At 37.1% G+C, this 25,124-nt stretch overlaps 2 protein-coding genes across 10 annotated transcripts in view; one reads left to right on the forward strand and one right to left on the reverse strand.

Moving 5' to 3' along the window:
• Positions 1–25,124, forward strand: part of Arhgap6 (Rho GTPase activating protein 6) — a 509,347-nt gene that overhangs the window by 370,935 nt on the left and 113,288 nt on the right. The gene's annotated exons all lie outside the window — the stretch shown is intronic.
• Amelx (amelogenin, X-linked) lies at positions 10,086–21,181 on the reverse strand. 3 transcript variants are annotated; one of them, NM_001081978.2, is made up of 7 exons: positions 21,126–21,181; positions 19,783–19,848; positions 17,872–17,919; positions 16,457–16,501; positions 15,750–16,187; positions 11,987–12,031; positions 10,086–10,198 (listed from the first exon to the last, which is right to left on the reverse strand). In NM_001081978.2, the coding sequence occupies exons 2-7, from the start codon at positions 19,834–19,836 to the stop codon at positions 10,169–10,171; spliced, it is 660 nt and encodes a 219-aa protein (NP_001075447.1). In that variant the 5' UTR covers positions 19,837–19,848; positions 21,126–21,181; the 3' UTR covers positions 10,086–10,168. The 3 variants fall into 3 exon arrangements, with proteins under 3 accessions (NP_001075447.1, NP_001277300.1, NP_033796.1); NM_001290371.1 differs by lacking the exons at positions 10,086–10,198; positions 11,987–12,031 and adding an exon at positions 13,993–14,148 and having other exon boundaries at positions 15,750–16,115; NM_009666.4 differs by lacking the exons at positions 10,086–10,198; positions 11,987–12,031 and adding an exon at positions 13,993–14,148.

Here is a 25,124-nt window from a genome sequence, read left to right on the forward strand (position 1 = left end):
GTGAGACTATGCCGGGGCCTAGCAAACACAGAAGTGGATGCTCACAGTCAGCTAATGGATGGATCACAGGGCTCCCAATGGAGGAGCTAGAGAAAGTACCCAAGGAGCTAAAGGGATCTTCAACCCTATAGGTGGAACAACATTATGAACTAACCAGTACCCCTGAGCTCTTGACTCTAGCTGCATATGTATCAAAAGATGGCCTAGTCGGCCATCACTGGAAAGAGAGGCCCATTGGACACGCAGACTTTGTGTGCCCCGGTACAGGGGAACGCCAGGGCCAAAGGGGGGAGTGGGTGGGTAGGGGAGTGGGGGTGGGTGGGTAAGGGGGACTTTTGGTATAGCATTGGAAATGTAAATGAGCTAAATACCTAATAAAAAATGGAAAAAAAAAAAGAATAGATACAGAAAATGTGGTTCATTTACACAATGGGATACTATTCAGCCATTAAAAACAAGGACATCATGAGTTTTGCAGGCAAGTGGATAGAACTAGAAAATATCATCCTGAGTGAAGTGACCCAGACCCAAAAGGACATGTAGGTATGTACTCACTGATAAGTTGATATTAGCCAAAAAGTACAGAATATACCTCATAGACTCTTGAAGTTAAATAAGAAGGAATCCCACTTAGAAAAGGGAAATATGGTCTTGGGAGGCAATGGGTGGGAGGGAAATGGGTGGGAGAGAGGAGGGGGGAGGGAAAATGGGGGAAGGGTAAGATCATGTATTTGTCAGGTTGGGGAGACAGGAGAGAAGCCCAGAGGGCCAGGAGACTGAATGGAAATATGCAGCTACTGGGATTAGGGGAACCTCTAGAAAGTCTTAGAAACCTGAGATGTGAGAGTCTCCCAGGACTCAATGTGGGTGACCTTAGCTGAAATGCCCAACAATAGGGATATGGAAACTGAAGAGACCACCTCCAGTAGTTAGACAGGCCCCCCAGTGGGGGGTAAGGACACCAACCCACCTTCAAATTTTTTGACCAAAAATTGTTCCTGCCTAAAAGAAATTCAGGGTCAAAAATGGAAAAGTGACTGAAAAAGGCACACCAGTGACTGGCCCACCTTGGGATCCATCCCATGTGTGCACACCAAACCCTAACACTTATTACAATGTTATTACTGATGCTATGCTGTGCTTCCATACAGGAGCCTAACATAGCTGTCTTCTGAGAGGCTCTACCAACACCTGAATGAGAGATGCAAATACTCACAAACCAAGATGTCAGGGTCAGATGTCAGGGACCCCTACGGAAGGGTTAGGGGAAGGATTGAATGAACTGGAGGGGATGGCAACCCCATAGGAAGACCAACAGTGTCAATTAGCCTCAATCCCTGGAAGCTCCCAGAGACTGAGCCAACAACCAAAGAACATGCATGGGCTGTTCGGAGGCCCCTGGCATAACAGGGCTTCCTTGTTTGGCCTCAGAGGGAGAGGACTTGCCTAATCCTGTAGAGACTTAATGCCCCAGGGGAAGAGAGATACCTGGGGGGAGACCCTGTCAGAGGAGATGGGAAAGGTGGAAAGAACTCTGAGATGGGGGACCAGGAGGGAAGGCGACAGTTGAGATGTAAATAAATAAAATAATTAATTAATAAAGAAAAAGAATAAGGGGAAAGATCAGCAACAGACAAAAGGGTGAAGAAGGTAGCCAGATGTTTTTGTACAGGGAGGCTCTGTATGGATGAATTTTGTTCTAAGTGCAATAGAAACCCATTGATTCTTTCCCTCCTTGCCTATTGTTATGTTGTAAAAGCTTGAGAATCAACATCATTTTATCTTCAGTGATAGTCATTACCATCAACAACTGTAACTATTCTTGATAAGGTACTACAAGCCAGGAATAGTGATAAATGCTTCATCAACAATCAACACTTCTCAAGATGTGGGAGGGTGAGGTATAAAGAAATTTGCAAGAAAGCAAAGAAAGGAGTTTGATATGACCTGAGATACCAGGTGGGAGGGTCAAGAATGCAGTTGGATAGACAATTCCATTAAAAAAAAAGAGATGATTGACTTAGAGGTGATAATATTTAAGAGTCATGAACTTTGCAGTGGAATTCATCATCATGTTCCTTTATATAACGGTTCGGGAAGTTACAATAATATTTTTATCTCTTTTGATTTCATCTTTTCTTGTTAGTTCATGACCTAACAACCTAAGTATCAATGGAATTTCCAGTTAAAATTCTCCACAATGTAAAATAAAGTACTCTATCAACACTTTTGACTTTGACATGAACTCTTTTGAACTAGATTGATCCATGTCTGTGGAGTCTGTGAAATACTATCTCCTAATCTAAGTTCAAAGAAGCTTAGTTCAAGTTATGCTTTGAAATAAACAGAATTTCATTAATTTTTACAGATAAAGAAAATTGTTTATTGATGGTGTTTAAATGGACATTTAAACAATATTTTTCCAATCCCACACAGTTAGTGGCATAAGGTCTTGAGAAAGCATGAAACATTTTTATCAATCTCACATTTTGTGAAGCTAGCCAAACACAGCTCATTTTCCATAGAAAATTTCAAACTTGAGAACTGGCCAAATTTTCTGACTCACTGAATATATGCCAATGAATAAAATTATTAAACTCTTTGATTTTCGCTTTTTTTGCCCTAAAAAGTAAGAGCCTCAGAGGTTTGTTGTTCAGCATCTATACAACACTTTGCTTTGCTTGAGAAAAAGCTTGTATGGTTGCTTCAGTAAAAACAGGGACACAGAGGAACTGTCTCGGCAACACTTGTTTTTTATAGCCTCTCCTCAAGGAAAAGTATACTTTTTCCATCCAACAATATCTTTTATAAGGCAGTGGAATCATCTTTCAAAAGACAGATAATATCAAGGGCCATTATGGTGGAAACATTGAAGACTGATCCAGAATAGGTAAAAGTTACATATTTGTGCTATTGCACAAATGTGATAAATTCCTGAAGCCATGCCTTATGGTTAACCGAAGTGACTAGGAAGCTGTTCCCTTGAGGTGCTAACCCTATTAGTAGAAGATACTTTTAAACAAAATCTGCACTGCAAGTTAGAATGGACAAGGTAGCACTAAGAAACTCATATTTATAAGTAGTAATCCTGTATGCCCAAGAATCACTTGGAGAGATAAAAAGCAAAAAATAATACTAATAAATATAATGGAAATGAATGTAATCTTAATAAATGTTTCATAAACTCAGCTGTAGTTCCAGTGAATGATAGACTTAAATAAGGATGCCAGGGTTTTTCTGAACTCAGTGACTGCTCTCTTCATTGTTACCTCTTGCTAGTTTCTTTGCAATTTAAAATTGTTAACATAGACACTGGCTCCTGGAGGCAATGCTCTACCTTAAAAAAAATGTTTGAAAGAGTAGATTCATGGGGTTTGTGAGATGGATCAGAAGATAAAGGTGCTTGATGCCTAGCCTGATGATTGAGTTTGACCAAAGGGATATATGTAGTGGAAAAAAAAAACTGACAACCAGAGATGCCTTCTCACCTAAACAAATACACACACACACACACACACACACACACACACACACACACACATGCAAGCATATACAAAATCAATTTAAACAAGGTTTAAAAAGTAGATTCTTTCCTTACTAATAGGTAAATATAATGTAAGGCAAAATAATAAGTTGCTCAATTTCAACACTGAGCTGTTCCACTGGAACTAAATGTCATTCAATCCACAAATTAAAAAAAATCATGAATAACTGTATGTTCTATAGGACTCTTATCGATGAAGCTGTGTGCATGCAGAATGGGAGATGGTGTTCATGGTTGGAGGCATCAGGAAGAGGCAGGGATGAACGATGGAGCTGAAGCAGAATCCTTATTCTCAGTGACTGAGAAGAAGGCCTCCAATCCCTACTTCTCAGTGCAAGTTGTTGTAGTTCTCTATCATCAAATAGAAGCCTGCTTTTGTGGTCCTTGAATTTGCAGGAGCACTGGGAATTTCTGAATAGCCTCACATCATTAGGCAAGGGTTGTTGTGAGGGAATCAGAAAGCATTTCATTCTTTGTTTTTTAAATGAAACAGCTTTATCAAAATAAAATTGACATATCATACAACTTACCCATTTAAACTGAATAACTCATTGTTATATCCACAAGATCGCTGCCACACTCTATTGTAGAACAATTTCATTACTTCTAAAAAAGAGCTGCATCTGTCCATCATCACTGTCTTCTGCCCATTCCGTGAATCCCTAGCAACCATTGACCTGTCACTATAAATGTACCTGCTTTGAAAATTTCTTGGAAATGGAATCACGCAATCTGATGTTTTGGGCCTGACACTTTTCAATCAACATTATGTTGTCAAGGCTGGTCTACATTGTAGCCTATTTCAGCCCTAATTTCCCATAATGGCCTAATGATACTCCATTATATATACATAGATCATATACATATATATGTATAATCCATGCCACAATTTATCTATCCATTCATTAGTTGATGAATATTTTGATTGTTTCCCTGTAGGGCTATTATGCATGATGCTACTCTACTGTTCACACACATACTTGTTTTGATACAAATCTACATCCTCAGCCCTGTTGAGTTTATACCCTAGAGCTAACTGTTGAGTCACAGAATTCTGTTGAATATTTTGAGAAGCCACCAAACTGTTTTCTAAAGCATTTTACATTCCCACTAGCAGTGCAGTCTAAGAGTGTCATATCCTCACCAATTCTTTTGTAAATAATTTCAGTGTGTGTGTGGGTTATCTCTCATGATTTTGATAGCTCCTGATGCTGAACACCTTTTCCTGAGCTTATTGGCTACCTGTGCATTTTCTTCAGAGGAATGCCAGTTTAGATCCTTCTCCCATTTTCTTTAAGCCCTTTGACGCTTTCTCAGTTGCAAGAGTGATTTTATGTGTTCTGAATGGGAATCCCTTATGTATGTGTGCAAGCATTTCATCTAAATGGTTTGTTCTTCATCCAACATTCATATTGCGTTTCTAGGGTCTCCTCTAAATAACCATACGTTTATTAAATCACTTGCTTCAAGATTTTAACATTTAGATGTTCTTCTGGATCTATTGGCTTCTTATGCCTAGGAAGGCCTTTCAGAGCTGAAAGATCCCCAGGGTTTCTGACTCAGAGGATCACAGTGACCCAAGGCCTTCTCTCTCCCAGGGCCTCTTGCCATGCATTCCAGCCTGGGAGCCTGGCTGGCTGGCTCCTTTAGCACTGAGCAATACCCTTGCCTCCTGTTTCCTTCTCTGCCCCACACTGGACAGGAACTCTGTGTGGAGAGTATGGGGAAGTCATTTCTGTCTGGAGCTGCTGAGATGTAAAGACCCCAAAGAAGTAAGAAGATGTGGCATGTGTGTTTCAGAGTCTTTGTGTTGTACCTCCTGTGAAAAACAAAGTCCAAAGCCAGCATTATATGGAAGTCTTCATGAAGTAAGGATCCCATAGAAGAAAGGAGATAAAGTGGGAAAAGAGAGATGCAATTATACTGGAAGGATTATCTTGAATTAGCTCACTCCATCCAGCATTTGCATCTCCTCTAAGTTCTAGGTTCAGAAGGTTTTGATGACTGTTCAGATTTCTCTCTTCCTGTTGCTTTAGAACAGTGGAACTCAGTCTTTCTTTCTTTCTTTCTTCCTTTCTTTCTTTCTTTCTTTCTTTCTTTCTTTCTTTCTTTCTTAATAGATATTTTCTTTATATACATTTCAAATGCTATCCCGAAAGTTCCCTATACCCTCACTCTGCCCTTCTCCCCTACCCACTCACTCCCACTTCTTGGCCCTGGCGTTCCCCTGTACTGGAGCATATAAAGTTTGCAATATCAAGGGGCCTCTCTTTCCAATGATGGCCAACTAGGCCATCTTCTGCTACATATGCAGCTAGAGATATGAGCTCTGGGGTTACTGGTTAGTTCATATTGTTGTTCCACCTATAGGGTTTCAGACCCCTTCAACTTCTTGGGTGCTTTCTCTAGCTTCTCCATTGGGGGCCCTGTGTTCCATCTTGTAGCATCCACTGTGAGCATCCACTTCTGTATTTGCCAGGCATGCACTCACTGATAAGTGAATATTAGCCCAGAAACATGGAACACCCAAGATACAATTTGCAAAACACAAGAAAATCAAGAAGAGGGAAGACCAATGGGTGGATACTTCATTCCTCCTTAGAATAGGGAACAAAATACCCATGAAAGGAGTTACAAAGTTTGGAGCTAAGACTAAAGGATGGACTATCCAGAAACTACCACACCCGGGGATCCATCCCATAATCAGCCACCAAACCCAGACACTATTACCCAATGCCAGAAAGATTTTGCTGAAGGGACCCTGTTATAGCTGTCTCATACGAGGAACTCAATGTTTCTAATGCTGCAACAATTTAATACAATTCCCCATGTTGTGGTGACCCACAACCAAAAAATTATTTTTACTGCTATTTCATAATGGTAATCTTGTTACTGTTATAAATCATAATGTAGATATGTGATATGCAGGATATCTGTTATGTGAGTCCTCTGAAAGGATCGTTTGACCAAGGGGCTGCTACCCACAGGTTCAGAACTGCTGCTCTAAACTAAGGTCTGGGGTTTTCAAGCAAGGCTAACTGGAATGGAATGTCAACAAATCTTAAGAAGGATTCTCCATTTCTCTTCTGAGTTATTTCTTCAGCATTTGAAACTTGTCCATATTTGACTTTCAAATACATAGTGCTTCACTATATTGTGAATGCCCCAATGGTCTTCTAGTTTAATCGTTTTCAGTCATAAATAAGTAAACAGAGTCCTAATGATCAGATTTGGCAGTGTCACCTGAACAGTCCATAACAGAAGTGACACTAAGTATCATGGCTGCTGAGAACTTTTGAGTTTCTGTGTTTGACTACTGTATAATAATGATAATAGGTTACAAGAGAAAGTGTTGCCACAGGTGCTGCTGATTTTGTGACATCATAAACTTTCACTGTATTCTGACGCTAACCATAAAATGTGGCCTGTCACCTTCCTTGTGCCCACTTCATGAAGAAAAGCAGATGGTTGATTCAGAAAACCTTGTGTATGTGATAGAGGCAGCCTTTGGAACATACCTTACTGTTTCTCATTTTCATATGCCCTATTTTCTGAGTTCAGAGAAAATCTAAAAACGTAGTATTTTCTTAGATAGTTTAGAACATTACCAAAATATTCAATAAGCTAAAAATTCTTGCTTTTATCACACACACACACACACACATTTCTATGACTCCTGAAGTAACAGCAAATATTTGTTTGTTGGATTTTTTAAACACCATCATGTTAAAAATCACAAGCTTTTCTAACGATCAGTTATGTATGATATCAAACAATGTGAGCATTTCATTTCAATTCATTCTCGTATAGTTTCATTTTTCTTAGCATGTGCACAGACCACTATACTATAGGTATACTTTACATATGTACAATGTAGGTTATTAAATGACAAGTTGTTTCTGAATAAAATTCTCTGCTCTTACAAGTCTGATATTGGTTGCAGGTTGTTGAATGATTCCATTTGCCAAGAAAGGTTTTATATTCTGTTTCTGATTACTGATAATAACAGACATCAATTGACTCACCTTGTGAACTTGATTTCCTGGTTTCTGATTATTCTTTGTTGGAAATATTTGTTTTCTACCTGAATGAGCCACAAAGGCAGAAAAACGTTTTTAATTTCTAACTATATCTATAAATCCTGTGGACAGAAACTGCACCTTTTAGTAGCAATATATTATAAGTATTTGAAAACTAAGTGCTGTCTTAAGGGAAAAAAGGAAATAGGTTTTGAAGTTTTCTGTTGTACCTATTTTTGGATGTAAAAAAAAAATCATTGGTGGAAACCAGGTTGAGGCCAAGTTCCTCATCACAGGCAGAAAATGAGATTTTTGTAAACCTGTAGAGCCTGAGTTTGTTATTGCATGCAGCTGTGCAAACTTGCAAACATTTCCTCCTTTCCTTCTTCAGTCAGAACCCTGTGGAAGGAGCCAGTTTGGACCATTGCCCCACTAGCTAACATTTGTGGAGGCTGCAAAGCAATAAACAAAGTCAAAGGCGCTCTCTCTCTCTCTCTCTCTCTCTCTCTCTCTCTCTCTCTCTCTCTCTCTCTCTCTCTGTGTGTGTGTGTGTGTGTGTGTGTGTGTGTGTGTGTGTGTGTGTGTGTGTGCTAACTAGATATTTGAACTTTTTTCTTATATTCCTTTCTGAGCATTTAAATTTCAAGTAGAGAGAATATATTAGCCAATTAGTTCTGATTCACTGTCATGCTAGGAACATTTCAATGGTATTTTCATTATGCACATCCTGGTGCATTTCTTAGAATCTCTTAAAAGCCTTTAAGTATGTGCTGTACATGACTGCAGAAGGAAGACTGGAAAGTGGCAATGATATATTTTCAAAAAGACATACTTATTTCACACTGTAGTGTTCTCAGAACTAACCAATGAAAGATGGTTCCTTTTATTTCCTTTGAGACTGGCCTTGCATAAGTTTACAGTTTATCCACTGGAATCGAGAAAGATGGGGGCCTATGCATAACTCAAGATACTCCTGAAAATGAAATTAACATCCTTTCTACTTGTCTCCATGTACCATGTATCAGGAGAGCATTCATCCTTGTGCATCAGCCCTCTCATCAATGGGAACTTTAATTCTCAGCAGAGATCTTTCACAAGATGTGTTGTGAATACTTCTATATCAAACAAATACCATGGTTTCCCCATTCAATGATAAGCTTGGGGTCCACATAGAAAAATAATCAGAAATTGATCACTATGTACACATGATGAATTTATACCATACCCTAGGGTGGGGAATCGAAAGTGAGGTTGGCATTGGGGGTAGACAAAACAGCATCTGGAAGATCAGATGTGGTGGAGATCATGAAAGGTCACAGTGAGTAAGGAAAATGTATAAATATAAATATATTCATATAAATGTGCACACATTTGCACATGCACATACACATGCTACATATACAGACACATTCATGCACATACACACACACACACACACACACACACACACACACCCCTACATTAATTGCATCCAGCAGGGATTGAATTTAGTGGACATTATGGCTGTTAGCTTTCTGTTTTTATGAGACTTCTCTAATAGTGAGATGCAGTGCGCTGCTGACTCTTTTGCCTGCTCTTAGGATTCTTTTCCTCTACTCGGTTGCCTTGTCTAGCCTCAATATGAGGGATTTCACCTTGTCTCGTTGCATTTTATTTAGTTATGTTTAGTTGTTGTTTCTTGAAGGCCTGCTCCTTTCTAAAGGGAAACAGAAGGGAAGGAGATCTGGAGGAGAGGGGAGGTTGCATGAGCTAGGAGAAGTGGAGTGAGGGGAAACTGTGCTCAGGATGTATTGTATGAGGGAAGATTCTATCCCCCTCCACCAAAAAAAAAAGACTGAAAGAAAGATATGAGCACATTTGATAGGTGAAGAAATTGAGACACAGGGACAAGAGATTTATCCAACTTTCCACAGCTATGGTCATAATTATGACTCAGAAGCTCTGCTTGTAAAGTCACTCCACTGGAAACCATCATTGAATTTGGGTGGACACTTGAATAGCCCCAGCGTACTCACATTCCACACCCAAATACAGGATAATGGATTAGGATTGTGGATGTTTTATGGTGTTGAAGTAATTTGATATTGTTTGAGGTATTTTTAACTCATAAGAAAAAGATACATATTTTAAACCCCACAGTGGTTTCTTCCCTCTCTTCATTCCCTCTTTCCTTTCACTTTTCCATTAAAGGACAGGGACATTGGTAGGAGTGCTGAGTACTGAGTTTGGTTTTGTAAACAAAGGAGGTGGATATTATTTAGCTTTTACCCTTTCTCTCCTATAAGCCTCAATTGTTATTTATCTTTTGTAAGTGTCAGGTGTTTTACACGAATCTCATGTGGACTCTTCACAGGAAGCTTTTTGAATAACTAATTTCAGCCAATAACCCTTATTGATAAGGTTACAGTTTGTTTTTTTTGTTGTTGTTGTTTTTGTTTTGTTTTGTTTTTGAACAGAGATTGGTTAGAAACTAAATCTCCCCAAAAGAAATCCTCCAAGTAATAAGAAATCCACAACGAATGTAAGCCGATGAGAATTTTATTAAGGCAATATTGAACACTACTACATGCCATTATGTTCTGGGAAGGTAGGAGAGTGGTTGGAATCATTTTTCTGTTGTGCTTTCCATGTTAAGCTGTTAAGATAAGTAGAACATCATATTACTTTTATAATCAACACAATTATTTAGTATTTCACATACCTTTTAAAGTTTTGTATTTGCATTCAAACTTGGTGTTTCCTGCTATTGTGTCCTACCAAGGGGCAGACATCAGGTTTATGGTGAAAGTCTATAGATACATTTTGTATGGAGTTACAAAAGTAGATATAAACATGTTTCATGGGGAAAAATGAGCAACTTGATTTATTTCCCAAAATTTTATTAAACTGTAATATGTCTTGTTAGTAATAGATAATGTCATCCCTATATATTCTCTAAGTGGTTGGAATGAGGAAAAGACATTTAAAATTTCAAGTTGCTCAAATATTACCTGTCTCCACACATGTGCTTTTTTTATAGGTAAACCCAATGGACATGTGTATGTGCAAACATGTGTGTGCCCTAATAATGCTGTAATTTTTGAACAATGAAACAAAAGCGAATGCAAAATTTTCTAGCAGTTACAGCCAATAAATCTATGTCAGAATTGAGTAAAAAAAATGTGGTGGTTTCAGGTTTTTTTAATCAGCTTAAACTTAACCTCTTGCCAGTAAAGCTGCAGGTCAAGGTCAGACCTAACATACCTCCAGTCCAGATGTGGCTGGTTCAAAGTCTGAAACACCATTCATTTGGTGCTAAACAATTCTATTACAAACAGGGAAATGAATTTATTTCAATTCCAGATTTGCCTGTTTTGGAAGGGAACTAGAGGAGAAACCATCATAGTGTATATGGTTTGACAAAAGAAAGCAAAAGAATACTCTAGTTCTTAGGAAAATCCTCTTTCATGACAATGATTACTGACATGCTTAGGAAATAACATCTTATGGAGAACTAAAAAGTTTCACATTTAACCAATCTGTTAATCTGTTTTGTGTCATCTTTGGTTTCAAATCTTGGAATTAATAAATATGCTTTGTCTGACTCAGAAAGTAGTGTATAGAGAAACAGTGATAAAACTCTCAGTACTATTAGCAGTGTTGTCCAATGTGGCAGTTATTTGCCTAGTGTGGGTCCTGAGCATTTAGAATATATCAACTATAGTAAAAAATCTAAGTTATACATTTTATTCCTTTTTAGTTCATTAAGATATAAATGCCAACACATGACTAATGTGTTGGACATCACTGGTATAAAACCTAATTACCACTTAATATATAGCTCTGGTTTAAACATTCTATTGCCTTTTGATCCTATGTATCTACATTTTGAGTATAGTAGTATGGCAACCACTTTGATAAATGATAGTTACTTCCAGAATTTTTAAAAATATCCATCCTCAATTTCTGCTAAAAAGATGAATATTTATAGAAATATCAGTTGAAATTAGATTATTAGGTTATATCTTCCATTTTATTTTCTAATATAAGAGCTATGCACAATTCTATCAATTAGAATCATTTATAGAAGTTGAACTCTTCAGTATGGTACAAACCCAATATTATGAAGCATACAAAAAAGTACATAGAAGCCCAAAAGTAAAGGTTGGAAGGTTAATGTGAGCAATATTTTAGGCATTTATTGAAGTTGGATGTTCATTAATATCAAAAGTTATTGTAAACCCTCAAGTTTTGCAGGTTTACCACATAGATATTATAATATGCCTGTGAATTCTATGGCCTTTGAAACCATTTCACCTCCAACAGAATATAAGTAGTGTTAGTCTTAAGTGTATACATTGGAATAAACATATTTGAATTAATACGGATATTTGAAATGCATGCTTGTTAACTTAAAGTAATAAAAAGCAAATTGTCTACATACCGGATGCCTTGTCATGCCCTGGTACCACTTCATAGGAGAAAACGCCTTAAGAGAAAGAGACATTAGAATGCAGTTGATTTAGTTTTGTTTCATATGAACTGAATGCTAAACTCACTAATGCAGTATGAAATATAGACTCACTAATGCAGTCCTGTCAGTATTGATAGCCTGAGAATGTGACTTCTACAAAAGAGAGCAGCTAAACACAAGTCCAAGGCTCCTATGTCAAGTATTGTGTCACTAATATTGCAGCACATTCCATAAGTTGTCCATGATCTGAGGCAAGCACAAATACCCTCATCTTTTAGAAAGAGTCATGAAGAGTTAGAGTCACATTATGCAACAGGGCTATAAAAATGGGAATTCTTTTTATGCTCCACAGTTCATGCTTCTCATTGAAATCGGAAAGCATGGAGCTCTAAGTGGTCACAGGGATGGGGAATTTCAGGACACAATGATTCCACCAAGATCCCCACGAGTTTGTATTTTTCTACTTCCAGCTTTTGATCACAAGACAGCAGACACAGCTTCATGAATCACAATTCAAACAAATGATCAAAAGAACATCAGTTTTTTTTTTCTCTAGGGTATATCCATACATCCTTTAAGAAAAGGGAAGACTAATCCCTAAGATTTTTTTTTCCCCAGGAAACTTGTCCTTTGCCCTCATTCTATATTCATGGTCGACCACAACCTATCCGTCAACTAATAACAGAAAAGAAGTATGGAAACTGATGTCATAGTTAGTGTGGAAGAATGGACCTCCACTCCCTGGGTAGTGGAGAGGGCACATCTCAATCCCAAGTAGGTGAAAGGCCACATGCTGGGATCAGTTCCAGCTCTACCAGTGAGGAATAAGTTGTGAGCAAGCTGATGAACAGCTATTAATAGTGACTGCTATGTGCCATAGAATTTTGACTTTACTTATGCCATAGGATTAATGCCATTTGAACATCCTTTCCTTTTGATGGCTAGGTTATTGTATCCCTTTGGTGGATTCTAGAACCCTAAGGATAAGGAATTACTGTTTTCACTATCACATACAGTAATACCCAGTCTAGTGAGTGCTTGAGAAATATTTACTCAGTTGATTAGAAGTGGCCTATGCTAATTCATTAAATGCTTTATTTTTACCTTTATTACTGCATTTTAGTTCTTTAAAATCAACTAATTTGTTTGCATATTGATATCTTCTCAGAGAAAGCTATGTTTATTCATTCCAGAAAATGATTAAGAGAGACCTTAATCATGAAGGTACTGGAATAAAGTTACTGTGGGTGCTGTGTAACATAAATCCTGCAAAGACTGTTTACAATTTTGTGTGGGTGTAAGAGGAAAAATGATTCAAATATAAATATGAGTGGGAAAGAAAACTTGTTTTGAGTCCATTTTACGCATCTGTTAGCGTTTTGAAGACCATGTGGTAGACTTAATCAGCTTAAAGATTATGAGGTGAAAGAAATGACTTGTGTATAAAATCACTGCAATTCTCTGTTTGAGGCTCCGTTATTAATTTTCTTAGGAAAAATAATTATTTTAATAATTTAAATTTCAGTGAATTACCATATATATCACATAATTTCACTCAAAATATTTTTCTATAGAATGAGATCAAAAGACCAGATTTTGGTTACTGATGTGGTGTGAAGAATAAAGCTAAAGTTCCAAGTCTTAATTTGATTTAGAATATAAACATTCCTTAAAGTTTATCTTTTTCAATGTAAAGAATATTTCTTCTAAACTTGCCTTCATTTGGTTCAGGTTCAGTGACTATCCATGCTTAACTATTTCTGTTAACTTTCTCAGCTATTGTTTATGATGTACAAATTTCTATTTTAAGAAAACATTACAGATAATATAAAAGTTCTCTAAGAAGATATAGTCATGATTTGCCTGCTAAATGGTCAATTTGTAGGAGCAAATGACCAGTCCCTATATTATTCACTTATAAGTTCTTCTCTCAAGTGATAGGAAAATTTAAATTTAATTCAACACAAAGACATGAATGATTTTTCAAACATTTTATTATCTGCTAATGATACTTATTTTTAGTTACAGAATTTACTAAGTGATTGTAGGCACAAATCATTGTGTTCTTGAGTTATTCCTAAAAACAACCAAAGTATCCACTTCGGTTCTCTCATTTTCTGAATTTTTTAATCCTGAAAAAATATAGCAAAAGGAACAATTAACATAATTTACAAACATTCCTAGTGAATACCATTTACAATAATAAGTTATGGCTTCAGTTTTTTCAAAACAATGTATAACCATTAACTTGATTTTGTAATTTCTGAAGTTTCTTGTCTTGTCATTAAATAGAAGCTCTCTCTGTTGAAATCACTAAGGCATATTAATAATATATTAGTAGCTGCCACCTTGCATCAATTGTTGCCTGCTATAATGTCATTACTTTATTTTATTTTCCATAGGGCAACTCTAGGCAATCATCAATAATTTTACTCTAATTTTAAACAGGAGGATACTGAGTTTAAAATGATCAAACTACCTACCCAAATTCACTTTTCCACAAATATGTTTGGCAAGATAAAACCCATGATCAAATCTACAGTGTTAATCGTTAGTAAAGACACAAATAAACCCACTTTGCATGCAAACATAGAGCATGTACCTTAGTCTAGGATAATCTGTACTAGCTACCAAGTCATTCAATTCTAGTCAATTCTCCAAAGCTTTGCCTCATTTCCATAAACAGGCTTACAATTGTGAAGACATTCATGACAGTGTATAAGGAAATGCTGGCATTAATTCTAAGTTTTAGAAGTTATCTGTTTTTCCCCCTTTTCTTACCTTAAAGAGGGAAAACACCCTCAAGATGGAAGTAACATGGCACCTTACCATCTCTTTTTTTTTTTTTTTTTTTTTTTTTGAGGGAAAAGCTAGGGCTAGAACCTAGATGCCCTGGTTCTAAGGACAAGCTAGGGCATGCCTCCCTCACTCCTTTCTGATTCTGAGTAGCAAATCACTAATAGCACCTAAAAAATGGAATCATATTTGGGTGCAAGTGCATAGTATAATCAAATTATTTCTTATATGTTACTTGTGTGTGTGTGTGAGTGAGTGTGTGTGCATAAGGATAATTTTATTAACTACTTTTCCCTTGGTCAATAAGAGCTTTCTGTAACATAGGAGTATTTAATGCTAAATTCTGAGAAACTCTTGTCAAATGCTTAGTCTATGGAATCCTAGTAATGAAAAGGAACCTAACAGCATTGCCTATAGCCACTTTCAAATTGAATGATCACTTTAGACAGGCAATCGCCCTTTATGTCTTGAAAGATAGTTTCCATCTACCTCTTTCAGCTTGTTGAAATATCTGTCCTCCTTACTCTCAAAACTACTCCTTTTATATTCTTCCTGCAGTTTTAGCAACTACTCAAGCCTTTGATGTGTATGTGTGTGTGTGTGTGTGTGTGTGTGTGTGTGTGTGTGTGTAACATGATTTTAACATCTTCTGTTACTCTTAAAATGGGTGCATTTCAGTAATACATATACTGGTAAGAATTCTATAATTAGAATTTAAATATGCCATAAGACCTATAGTGTTAATTATGAAGCCATGTCACCAAATTCATTTGTAAAAACCAAACAGATATAATGTATGCTTGGATCAAGAAAGGCAAAGATCTATGGTTTCTGCAATTCTGGGCTCTGATTCATTTTGAAACTTAGAACTCTGGGACCAATTCTGTTAAGTCACTTTCCAAGGATTTGTCTTTTGCTGGTTTCAAGGTATACTCACCACTTCTTCCCGCTTGGTCTTGTCTGTCGCTGGCCAAGCTTCCAGAGGCAGCTCAGGAAGAATGGGGGACAGGGGCTGCATGGAGAACAGTGGAGGCAGAGGTGGCTGTGGTGCCAGGGGCTGCATGGGATGCAGAGGTGACTGGGGCTGCATGGGCTGATGAGACTGGGGTGGAATGGCCTGGGGCTGGAAGGGCTGCTGGAAGGGCTGCTGGGCGGATGGAGGGATGTTTGGCTGATGGTGTTGGGTTGGAGTCATGGAGTGGTGGCCAGGAACTGGCATCATTGGTTGCTGGGGGGCCACGGGCTGTTGAGCTGGCACCACGGGAAGGTGGTGATGAGGCTGAAGGGTGTGACTCGGGGGATGCTGTTGAGACAGCACAGGGATGATTTGGTGGTGCAGCCATCCACCCATGGGTTCGTAACCATAGGAAGGATACTGGTGAGAAACAAAGAGTCAGGTTTACCATTGGCTCAGTTGATTTCTAACTGGAGAAGTAGCAGTAGTGTTTGTTATTATGACCTTATGAATATTTTAGTCATTTTTCCTTTGCAAGAATTTCTAACAGTGTACACAGATATGACCTTTTACAAACTAAAATTCCCATTAGTGTTTGAAGGTGGAGTAGATATGATATTTCAGTTAAAAAGGGACTTAAAACACATGTCTATTCTCTTAAGGGAAGGAAGAACAAAATGTTTACATACCGGCTGCCTTATCATGCTCTGGTACCACTTCAAAGGGGTAAGCACCTTAAGAGAAAGAGACATTAGGATGCATTTGATTCAGTTTAATTACATATGAACTAAATACTAAACTCACTAATGCAGTATGAAATATAGACTCACTAATGCAGTCCTGTCAGTATTGATAGCCTGAGAATGTGACTTCTACAAAAGAAAGAAGAAGGTAAACATTTGTAGGATGCTTTCTATGTGTCAGGCACTGTGTTACATCCATCCCATACACTTTTCATGCTTTCTCGCATGATTGGAGGCAGGTATCACCTTCACTTTTATAGGTAATGTTATGAAAACTCAGGTAGGTTCATTCACTCAGCTGAAGTAACAAAAGCAGTAATTCAGTTTAATCCTCTTCATTGCAAGAGCAAAACAATTGAAAACTTATAATAATGTGATATAATAATCATTACTTGTTTATTTGATATCACAATGGAAAAATGAGGTAGAAACATTGTCTTTCATCCTTCAGACATAGATTTCTTGGTCAAATATATCAATCAACCTTTTCAGATAAAACACTAAAATTTGCCTCAGATCCTTATGATATTTTTCTTCTGTATATACTAGTTAACAGACTTAGGTTTTTTTTTATCTGATCCCATGAGATAAGTAAAGAGTTTCATTCCTTCTGGACAGTATAGTCTTATTAATTAGTCTCAGATAGCTCTTTCATATAGTACATCATTTAACCAATACATCAAAAAGCTATTAACCTTACTCAAGTTATGAGTGACACAGCACTTTTCAAGCTCTTCTGGATGATATTTTTTTGGAAATGTTCTTATCATTGTTTCCCTTGTTTAGGTGAGGAAGCCAAAGTTACAGAGTGGGGAACTGATTTTCCCAGGGTCATATAGTTTGCAGGCAGTTTAGGAGAACCCCAAATCCTGTTTCTAGAACATTTCTGTGTTCCATCACTCTGTAGAGACTTTGGTAAACCACTTTTCATTGATCACTTAGCATAGCCAATGAGAAACACACACAGTGTGTGGATGTCTTTGAATCAGCAATTTTTTTCCAGCTAGAAAAGATTTTAACATCTTACTTACTCCTTGAATTTTATAGGCTGGCATAGAACAAGACTGTTGAAGCTGAGTTCACTCTCTGCCCTATCATGGAGCCTTCCTGAGTGGTAGTTCATGGTGGATACATTTATAACTAGGTTTAAAAGTAGAGGTTGAGTCAGAGTGACCAGGTAGGAAGGTGCGGAGAAATGCAGGTTTGAGGACATCAGTCAGGGCTTAAAGCTGCTGGTGGGAACTGAAAAAGTGTGACCATTTGAGAAACATCTTGAATGAAGAATCAATACACCACTCTTTACAGAACTCAGGGAATCTTTAACTCAAATAATAGTCAAAATTAGTAAATAGAAAAATTACCTCATAGCTTAAGTTGATATAACCAGGGCTTCCAGGATGAGGTGGTAGCTTTTTTAGAAAGGAGAGAAGGCAAAGTGAAAGAGAAAGGGAGGGAGAAGGAGAAAGAGGAAGAGAAAGAAAGAGGTTAAGTCAATATGCAATTGTTCATATTAAGGTGTCTAAAGCTATTTTAATATATATATATATATATACACAAAGTTTGCAGAGTGTATTTGAGGTCTACTTTTAGTCTGAGCATGTATGCTGTGAAGGAGGAACCCCATGGTCCAGAGTCTTCTAGGGAGATCTAGATGCAGAAAGCATCATACATTTCACCTCCAGAGATCACTGGGTTAAACCCATCAACTATCAAAGGACCCCTCCCTGTTGTGCCCACCCATTTACTTGTTGATCAAACTCCGTGTTAAAAAAAAAGAGGTCTGTTTCTGTGGCACAATTTAAAATGAACAATAAGCCAGGAATTGTTTCACAGACGGTTGTTTTATAGATCAGCTGGTTAAATGTTCAAGAATCAAAGGGATTCCCAGTAATTAACATGCAAAGTAAGTAAATAATACACTAACTCCATTGTTCAATGTGAGAACAAGACGAGACTAATAAAATATAAATATTCTAAATCCATCCCCTGGACAATAAAATAATTGATTTATTGAAGTTCAAGGCCAACCCTTTTTATTATTGTCAATTATTTATGGCAGAAATTTAGAAGTTCCAAATAAAAAGCAACCTCAACAATTTTCTAAACCAGGACTCTCTGTGCTTCCCAAAGTAGGGGCCTGACTAGTGCCTGTTTTATGGAGTTTCTTATGCCCTCCCCTGGTGATGGGGGCAGGAGACAGAAAGCTGTGAGCATAAAGCTGAAAACCTCCCTCAGTCACAAAGCTGCTTAAGGGTCACTTCAACTTTACTGTTTCAAAATGCTCATGTTTTGCAAACGAATTTATTCACTCTCATCTGAATGTTAATTGCATCAGTTGGGTAACTGTTTTCCCTAAACTGTATTGATATAAGTTCTCTGAGAGTTTTGTATTGAGAGGGTTGAGTTTGTAAATGCAGGAGCACCTTGGAGGACTAGGATTTCAGGAATGCAGAGCACACAATCTTGGTTTTATGTGTGAGAGAAGTGTGGCTGATATACAAGCTTACATGTATACAGGAGTAGAATCAACTGCTCTTTATACCATTGAAGAGTATTGCTCGCATGTGATCTAAGCCTTCTGCCATTTTGTACTTTTGTCTAGAGAATGGACCAAACTTCCTGGTCTTTTGTGCAAATCTGGTACTGTATTTGCATGCTGTCAATGTGTATTTGGCACAGGCAGGCAGGATTACAGTATCTTGCTACTGCCAAATCCTATATAAGGAGTAACCAGATCCACCAAAGGTAGAGGGCTTCATTGAAGTGGCACAAGAAGAGAATTTTTAATGTATAAATATTACCCCCTTAAGACAACAGCAGTGGCATCTGGAGGGCAAGAAGAAATTTTGGAACTTCTGAGTAATTAAGCCTTAGAGATTTTTTTTGGGGGGGGGCTGTTATATTTGCCTAAAACAAGTAAACACTCTCTGGAAGCCTTTCAAGGGTCCCTTCAAATAGATAACTACTTGTAGAGATGGGCAGTGTTGTTTACAAGCTAATCGTTACAGGAAGATCTCCTAGGGGTCAAATGCTTGTTAAAATCTTGAGTGCTTGGTCCCACTTCAGCTGAACTGAATCACAGTCTAAGGTGGAGACTTTCCTGATTTTCTTTTTAACAAACTCAAAAATGATTTCTTCAACACCTATTAGATACTTGGGGATATAAGATCTTGCACTGTGTTACACAGTGAAAATTACCAACTATGGGAGCAGATTTCTAGTTCCAAGATTATTCAATTGGATGCAATTAGTAAATGGATTGTTTTACTCACGGGCATAGCAAAAGCTGCTCCCAGGAGGCAGGCAAACAAAATCCAGGTCCCCATTTCTTGATGGTTCTGAAATGTAAATCAATACCAACCATTTAAAAACTTTTAAAAGCATGAATATAATTATGCTTCATACATGTATATAATCCACATTAATGTCTTGCTAATCAAAAAGAAGGTGCGGCCCTTATTGTAAAGTGACATTCATATGGAATTATCATTGCTTCTGGAGTACTAATATTGCAATGTGTTTATTTGTTTAAAAACTAAGCTGAAGCTGAAGGTTAACGAGTTAGAGGACCAAAAGTGATCTACAAGAATGATGCTGCAAACCATTTTCTATGCTATACAGCCTAAGGATGCCTAGAAGCTAGATGGAAACAATAAAACTGATTAAAAGAATCGGGTTGAGTATAACAGTTGGAGAGATAATCAAATGAACATGGTTTTATACTTTGGTAACAAGAAAAGATAGAAATGTTGTTTTTCTTTTGGGGGGCATAACCCACTTGAGCATTGCTACTGTTAAATACATAGAGTAATTATTTGAGAAAATATTGAATAATTTTACAGAATGGATTAATGGCAGAGTGGGTTTAGGTCCACTTGTAGAATTTTAGGCAAGAATCTCTCATAATGCCTTTAAACTCCAGGTTTGAAGCAGAAGGCATGCTTAATCCAAAGAAAGAGAATAGTGCTACCATTCTAAGCTTCTTTAAGGGTTGTGGAATGGTTTCTACGTAAAGAGTTCTGTCTTAAGCCAGTAGCACCCTCTTCTTGCTTGTCAACTATACTGTATTCCTTCTACATATTAAGGCCTTTGAAACATGAAGCAAGAACTACCTATCCTAAAATATGCCATTGGTTTTGGACAACACCTTGAAAGTAAATTTAGGACATGAATGTAAAATGCATTGGTGTTACCTATGAAAAATACATTGAGGATTTCTAACATCTAAACCTTTTCCCCCCAAAGGTTGAGGTAATAAGAAAAAGGATTCACAAGATTTAACAAGATTTTGTAAAGAAGTAGCCCTCAGCCTGTTAAAACAGCATCTTAACTAAAAAGCAAATACACATTTTTGTATCAAATCTGGCTCCCAAAAGGCTTTGGAATGCTTGACCTAAAATTTACAGAAGTACATACATTACTGTACTATAAAGTTAAAACTTCTTTTCAATGATTTAAGTCTATAATTTCATTATAGTAAAACTAAAGAAGTACATATGGTGTAGATGGCACAAAGAATTAGAAATGTGCAATTCATTCACACATTTGAAACATGAAATTCAGAGAAAGAAATGACCACAGTGGAGATGGTAAATCATGAATGAAATCCACATACCTTTGAGTGTATGCTCAGTGAGTTTCTGTCTGAAGCTCAGGGATGCTTGATCCGATGGTTTCTTCCAACTCTGTGCCCCAATTTATATCATGCAGGGCACTTTGAACAGCCAATCAGGTTTCTGAATGAAAAATGTGTTGAGTCTAAAGAAAAATCCCTGTATCATGATTTTTTTAGATGCCGTGAGCACTGTCAAGACTGCATGTTGTGATTAGTGCATATAGTCGTTCATTACAGGCAATAATAGGTTTGGGAAGCTGTCTTCAAGTCAGCAAATTAGTTGACTGCATATGCTGATATATTTGAATTCATTTTTAAGAAAGTGCTATGCCATTGTCGACGTCTCAGTTCTAGCAATTAACGTTACTTTTTTTTTTTTTTAAGTGAATGGTCAAGTTTCTCCAGTGTACTCAAAACAGTCACTTAAGGTTCTCCAGACTTTTCATATCAAGCTGCATGGATTGAATCCCCATTCTTGTAAAAATCCAAAGTTCGCCCAAAATTCCACAATCGCTGGTGTTCTTTCTCTGCTTCTGACACAGATATTTTCTCTGTCCCTTCTGTCCTCCATTACCACTCTGGTCTAGAAAACCACCTGTCATGCAAACAGCCACGACCTCAAGACTATTACAGTAGCAACACTTACTCTAATGCCATAAAAGACAAAGTTAACAAATGTCATATACCATACAATGTGCTTGAAAATCTACTTGAATACTTACAAGCGTGCTACAGGAAATATCACCCTGATTTTACTACAGAGCTATTTGGCTTCTCTCTAATCCAGTCGTTCCCAAACTGTTGGTCGGTCATGACCCGTTGGGGAGGTCAAATGACCCTTTGACACAGGTCACCTAAGACCATTGGAAAACACAGATATTTACATTACATTTCATATCAGCAGCAAAATTACAGTTATGACATAACAACAAAAATAATTTTATGGTTGGGGGTTACCACAGCATGGGGAAACATATTAGAGGGTCTCAGCATTAGAAAGACGGAGAACCACTGCTCAAGTCTTTTCTAGACCATACCAATGCCAGATTCTTATATTGCAAACTGAAATTCCCTTCACATTTCAAAGAATTGCCCCATGTTTTCAGCAGGCTCTGCTTTGTTTAAGCAACATTGACCAAGTCAGTTCACCTGCAGGGACCTCTGATTTAGCTACTCAGTTTACATGTATTGTTACCTCTTTACTGTAATAAAGCATGGGTTGGTTTTACTTTATTCTGCAATTTCATCATTTAAGAAATAAATTTATAATTATTGACAGGAACTACTAGGTTTTGCGTCAATACTGAATTACTGCAGTAACTGGTGATAGAGTTGGATCTTTTGAAAAACTGAGTTTATACATTTATATAAATATGCACACTTTTCTTTAGCTACATATATACATACTTTCTACAGATTCTTCAAATTGATAATACAGGAACATTATTAAATTGTGTAATGCATAATTTTCATGACAATATCGAACTTAGGCAATGTTAATTCTGACTCCGGATTCACCACAATTTCCTTATGTGTAGGACAGGGATGATAATACAATCTACCTAAGAAGATGGGTATAAAAATTAGGTGAGAGATGTAGGCAGGGGAATTGAAAGCTCTTCATTGACCATTCCACACCTCTATGCCCCTGAAAGTGACAAGTATTTAAAGGATGCTAATAGTAAGATCTAATGTGGTCTAAGTTCTAATATTATCTTTGAGAATACATTAGTAAGGACAGCTGAACGTCATTATGAAAGGTACATCATTCAGTTTGGGAGAGTAGTAGTAAAAGGACATAATAAGTCAAATGTACACAGGAAAGTGAACACAGAATATGTCTCTAAAAATTCAATGTGTCCAAGGTTCGCATTTATTTGTGAATATGTTTATTGCTGAAACATATATATCAGAAGTAAAGTTGAAAGGGGATAAGAAGCAGCAAAGTCTGTAAAGGGTGGAAAGAACACTGAAAATGGACCTTTTCTGTGATCCATATTTACACACCTGTGCATATATCCAAAGAAAATAATTTCATTAATTCAAAGATACAACTGCACTTCCAGGTGTTTTTGTGGCACTATTTATAATGCTCATGATATAGAGGCAGCATAGATGTTTATCAACAGATGAATGGATTAATAAAGTATATGTACACAATGTATCATAATGAAGAGTGAAATCATGCCATTTACAACAGAAAAAGAGAATGGAACTAAAAGGCAGTCACCCGGGGATCCATCCCATAATCAGCCACCAAACACAGACACTATTGCATATGCCAGTAAGATATTGCTGAAGGGACCCTGGTATAGCTGTCTCGTTTGAGGCTATGCCAGTGCCTGGCAAATACAGAAGTTGATGCTCACAGTAATCTATAAGATGGAACAAAGGGCCCACAATGGAGAAGCTAGAGAAAGTACCCAAGGAGCTGAAAGGGTCTGCAACATATGCAGAAGATGGGCTAGTCGGCCATCACTGGGAAGAGAGGCCCCTTGGTATTGCAAACTTTATATGCCCCAGTACAAGGGAATGCCAGGGCCAAGAAGTGGCAATGGGTGGGTAGGGGAGCAGGGCAGGGGGAGGGTATAGGTAACTTTCGGGATAGCATTTGAAATGTATATAAAGAATATATCTAATAAAAATGTTTTAAAAAGCGAAATCCTGTTAAGTGAAATAAGTCAACTATAGAAGAAGCTATAAATATTAATTTGAATGCCGAATACTGATTCCTAGAAGCTAGGCAGGAATGGGAATGTTAGATAGCATATACCAAAACACAATTAGATAGAGGAAATAAAATTTTGGTGCTTCACAGAACAATAGGATAATAATAGTTCACATCACCTATATATGTTTTATGTACTTGGAGAGAGGACCTCAAAGGCTTAAACCATAAAGAAATTATTAGGAAAAGAAAATGCTAATTACTGATCAGTGCATGCTGGTCATGTAGTGCTTCATACCACACTGTATTCCAATAACATGCATACTGATTCATTCTACTCTCAATACACAAAGATTACCAAGGGTTTTAGAAAAAAGAATATTTCAATTAATATTTTATCAACAAGTAATTATTTAATTTTTATAAGTTGGCTTTGGAAAACACAAATTATTTATTTAATAAATTAATAAATTATTTATTTTGTTACAGAATCAATAACATTTCCAGAATATTCTTTTTACTCTTGCCTTTTGAAGTTGAGTATATCTTTGTTCTTTTTAAGTCACTATTTTAAGCATAAATTTATTTTTCTGTATTGTGATATCTCTGAGACAAGTGTAAGGATATGAAATCCAAATATGTCTTTATTTGGTTATATATTCATTCCAAATATCTGTTTGTGCATATATATGTGTTGAATACATATGAACTGCAGGCTGTTCTTGTTATAATAGAGAACAAATAATACATGAATTTATTACTACTTCTAAACACTCTCTTTGGAAGTGATCAGTGAATAAATGCCCTTCTAAATTACAATAATTCCTTTGCCCTTTTTAGTTGTTGTTATTCCTTTCTTTGATTGCAACTTAACAAGTTTTGCTTATGCTAGCAAGTTTCCCCCTTTTAATTAGCTGATTCTGATTTAGGGTTTGCTAAGAAACCATAGGCTCAAGTTAGCTAGAGATATCTGTCAACTGCAAGCAAGGAAATATTCTCAGCAAGCATGGCCTGCTCATGAGGGATAAGGGGGTGACCTGTGAGAAATGCTGAAGAATACAACATTGGATGGTGACTTCTGGGAGGGTGTTTTCTATTGTCGCTTTAGGATTCTGTCTTCTGGCTTACTTTCTGAGTCTCAACAGCTTTTGATATATGAGAATGGTCCTTGGAGAAATAGGTATTGTGAATGAATACTGCAGACCTTTTATGTCAGCTGTATAACACCTCAAATCTCAACCTTTCTCTTAAAGCAGACACATGATTGATTGTCAAATATTCTAGAATTGTTACAAGATTAACTATTTTTAGGTAATTGGAACCAAAGTGAG

The sequence above is a fragment of the Mus musculus genome, chromosome X (assembly GCF_000001635.26).
Source record: "Mus musculus strain C57BL/6J chromosome X, GRCm38.p6 C57BL/6J".
Classification (NCBI taxonomy): Eukaryota; Metazoa; Chordata; class Mammalia; order Rodentia; family Muridae; genus Mus; species Mus musculus.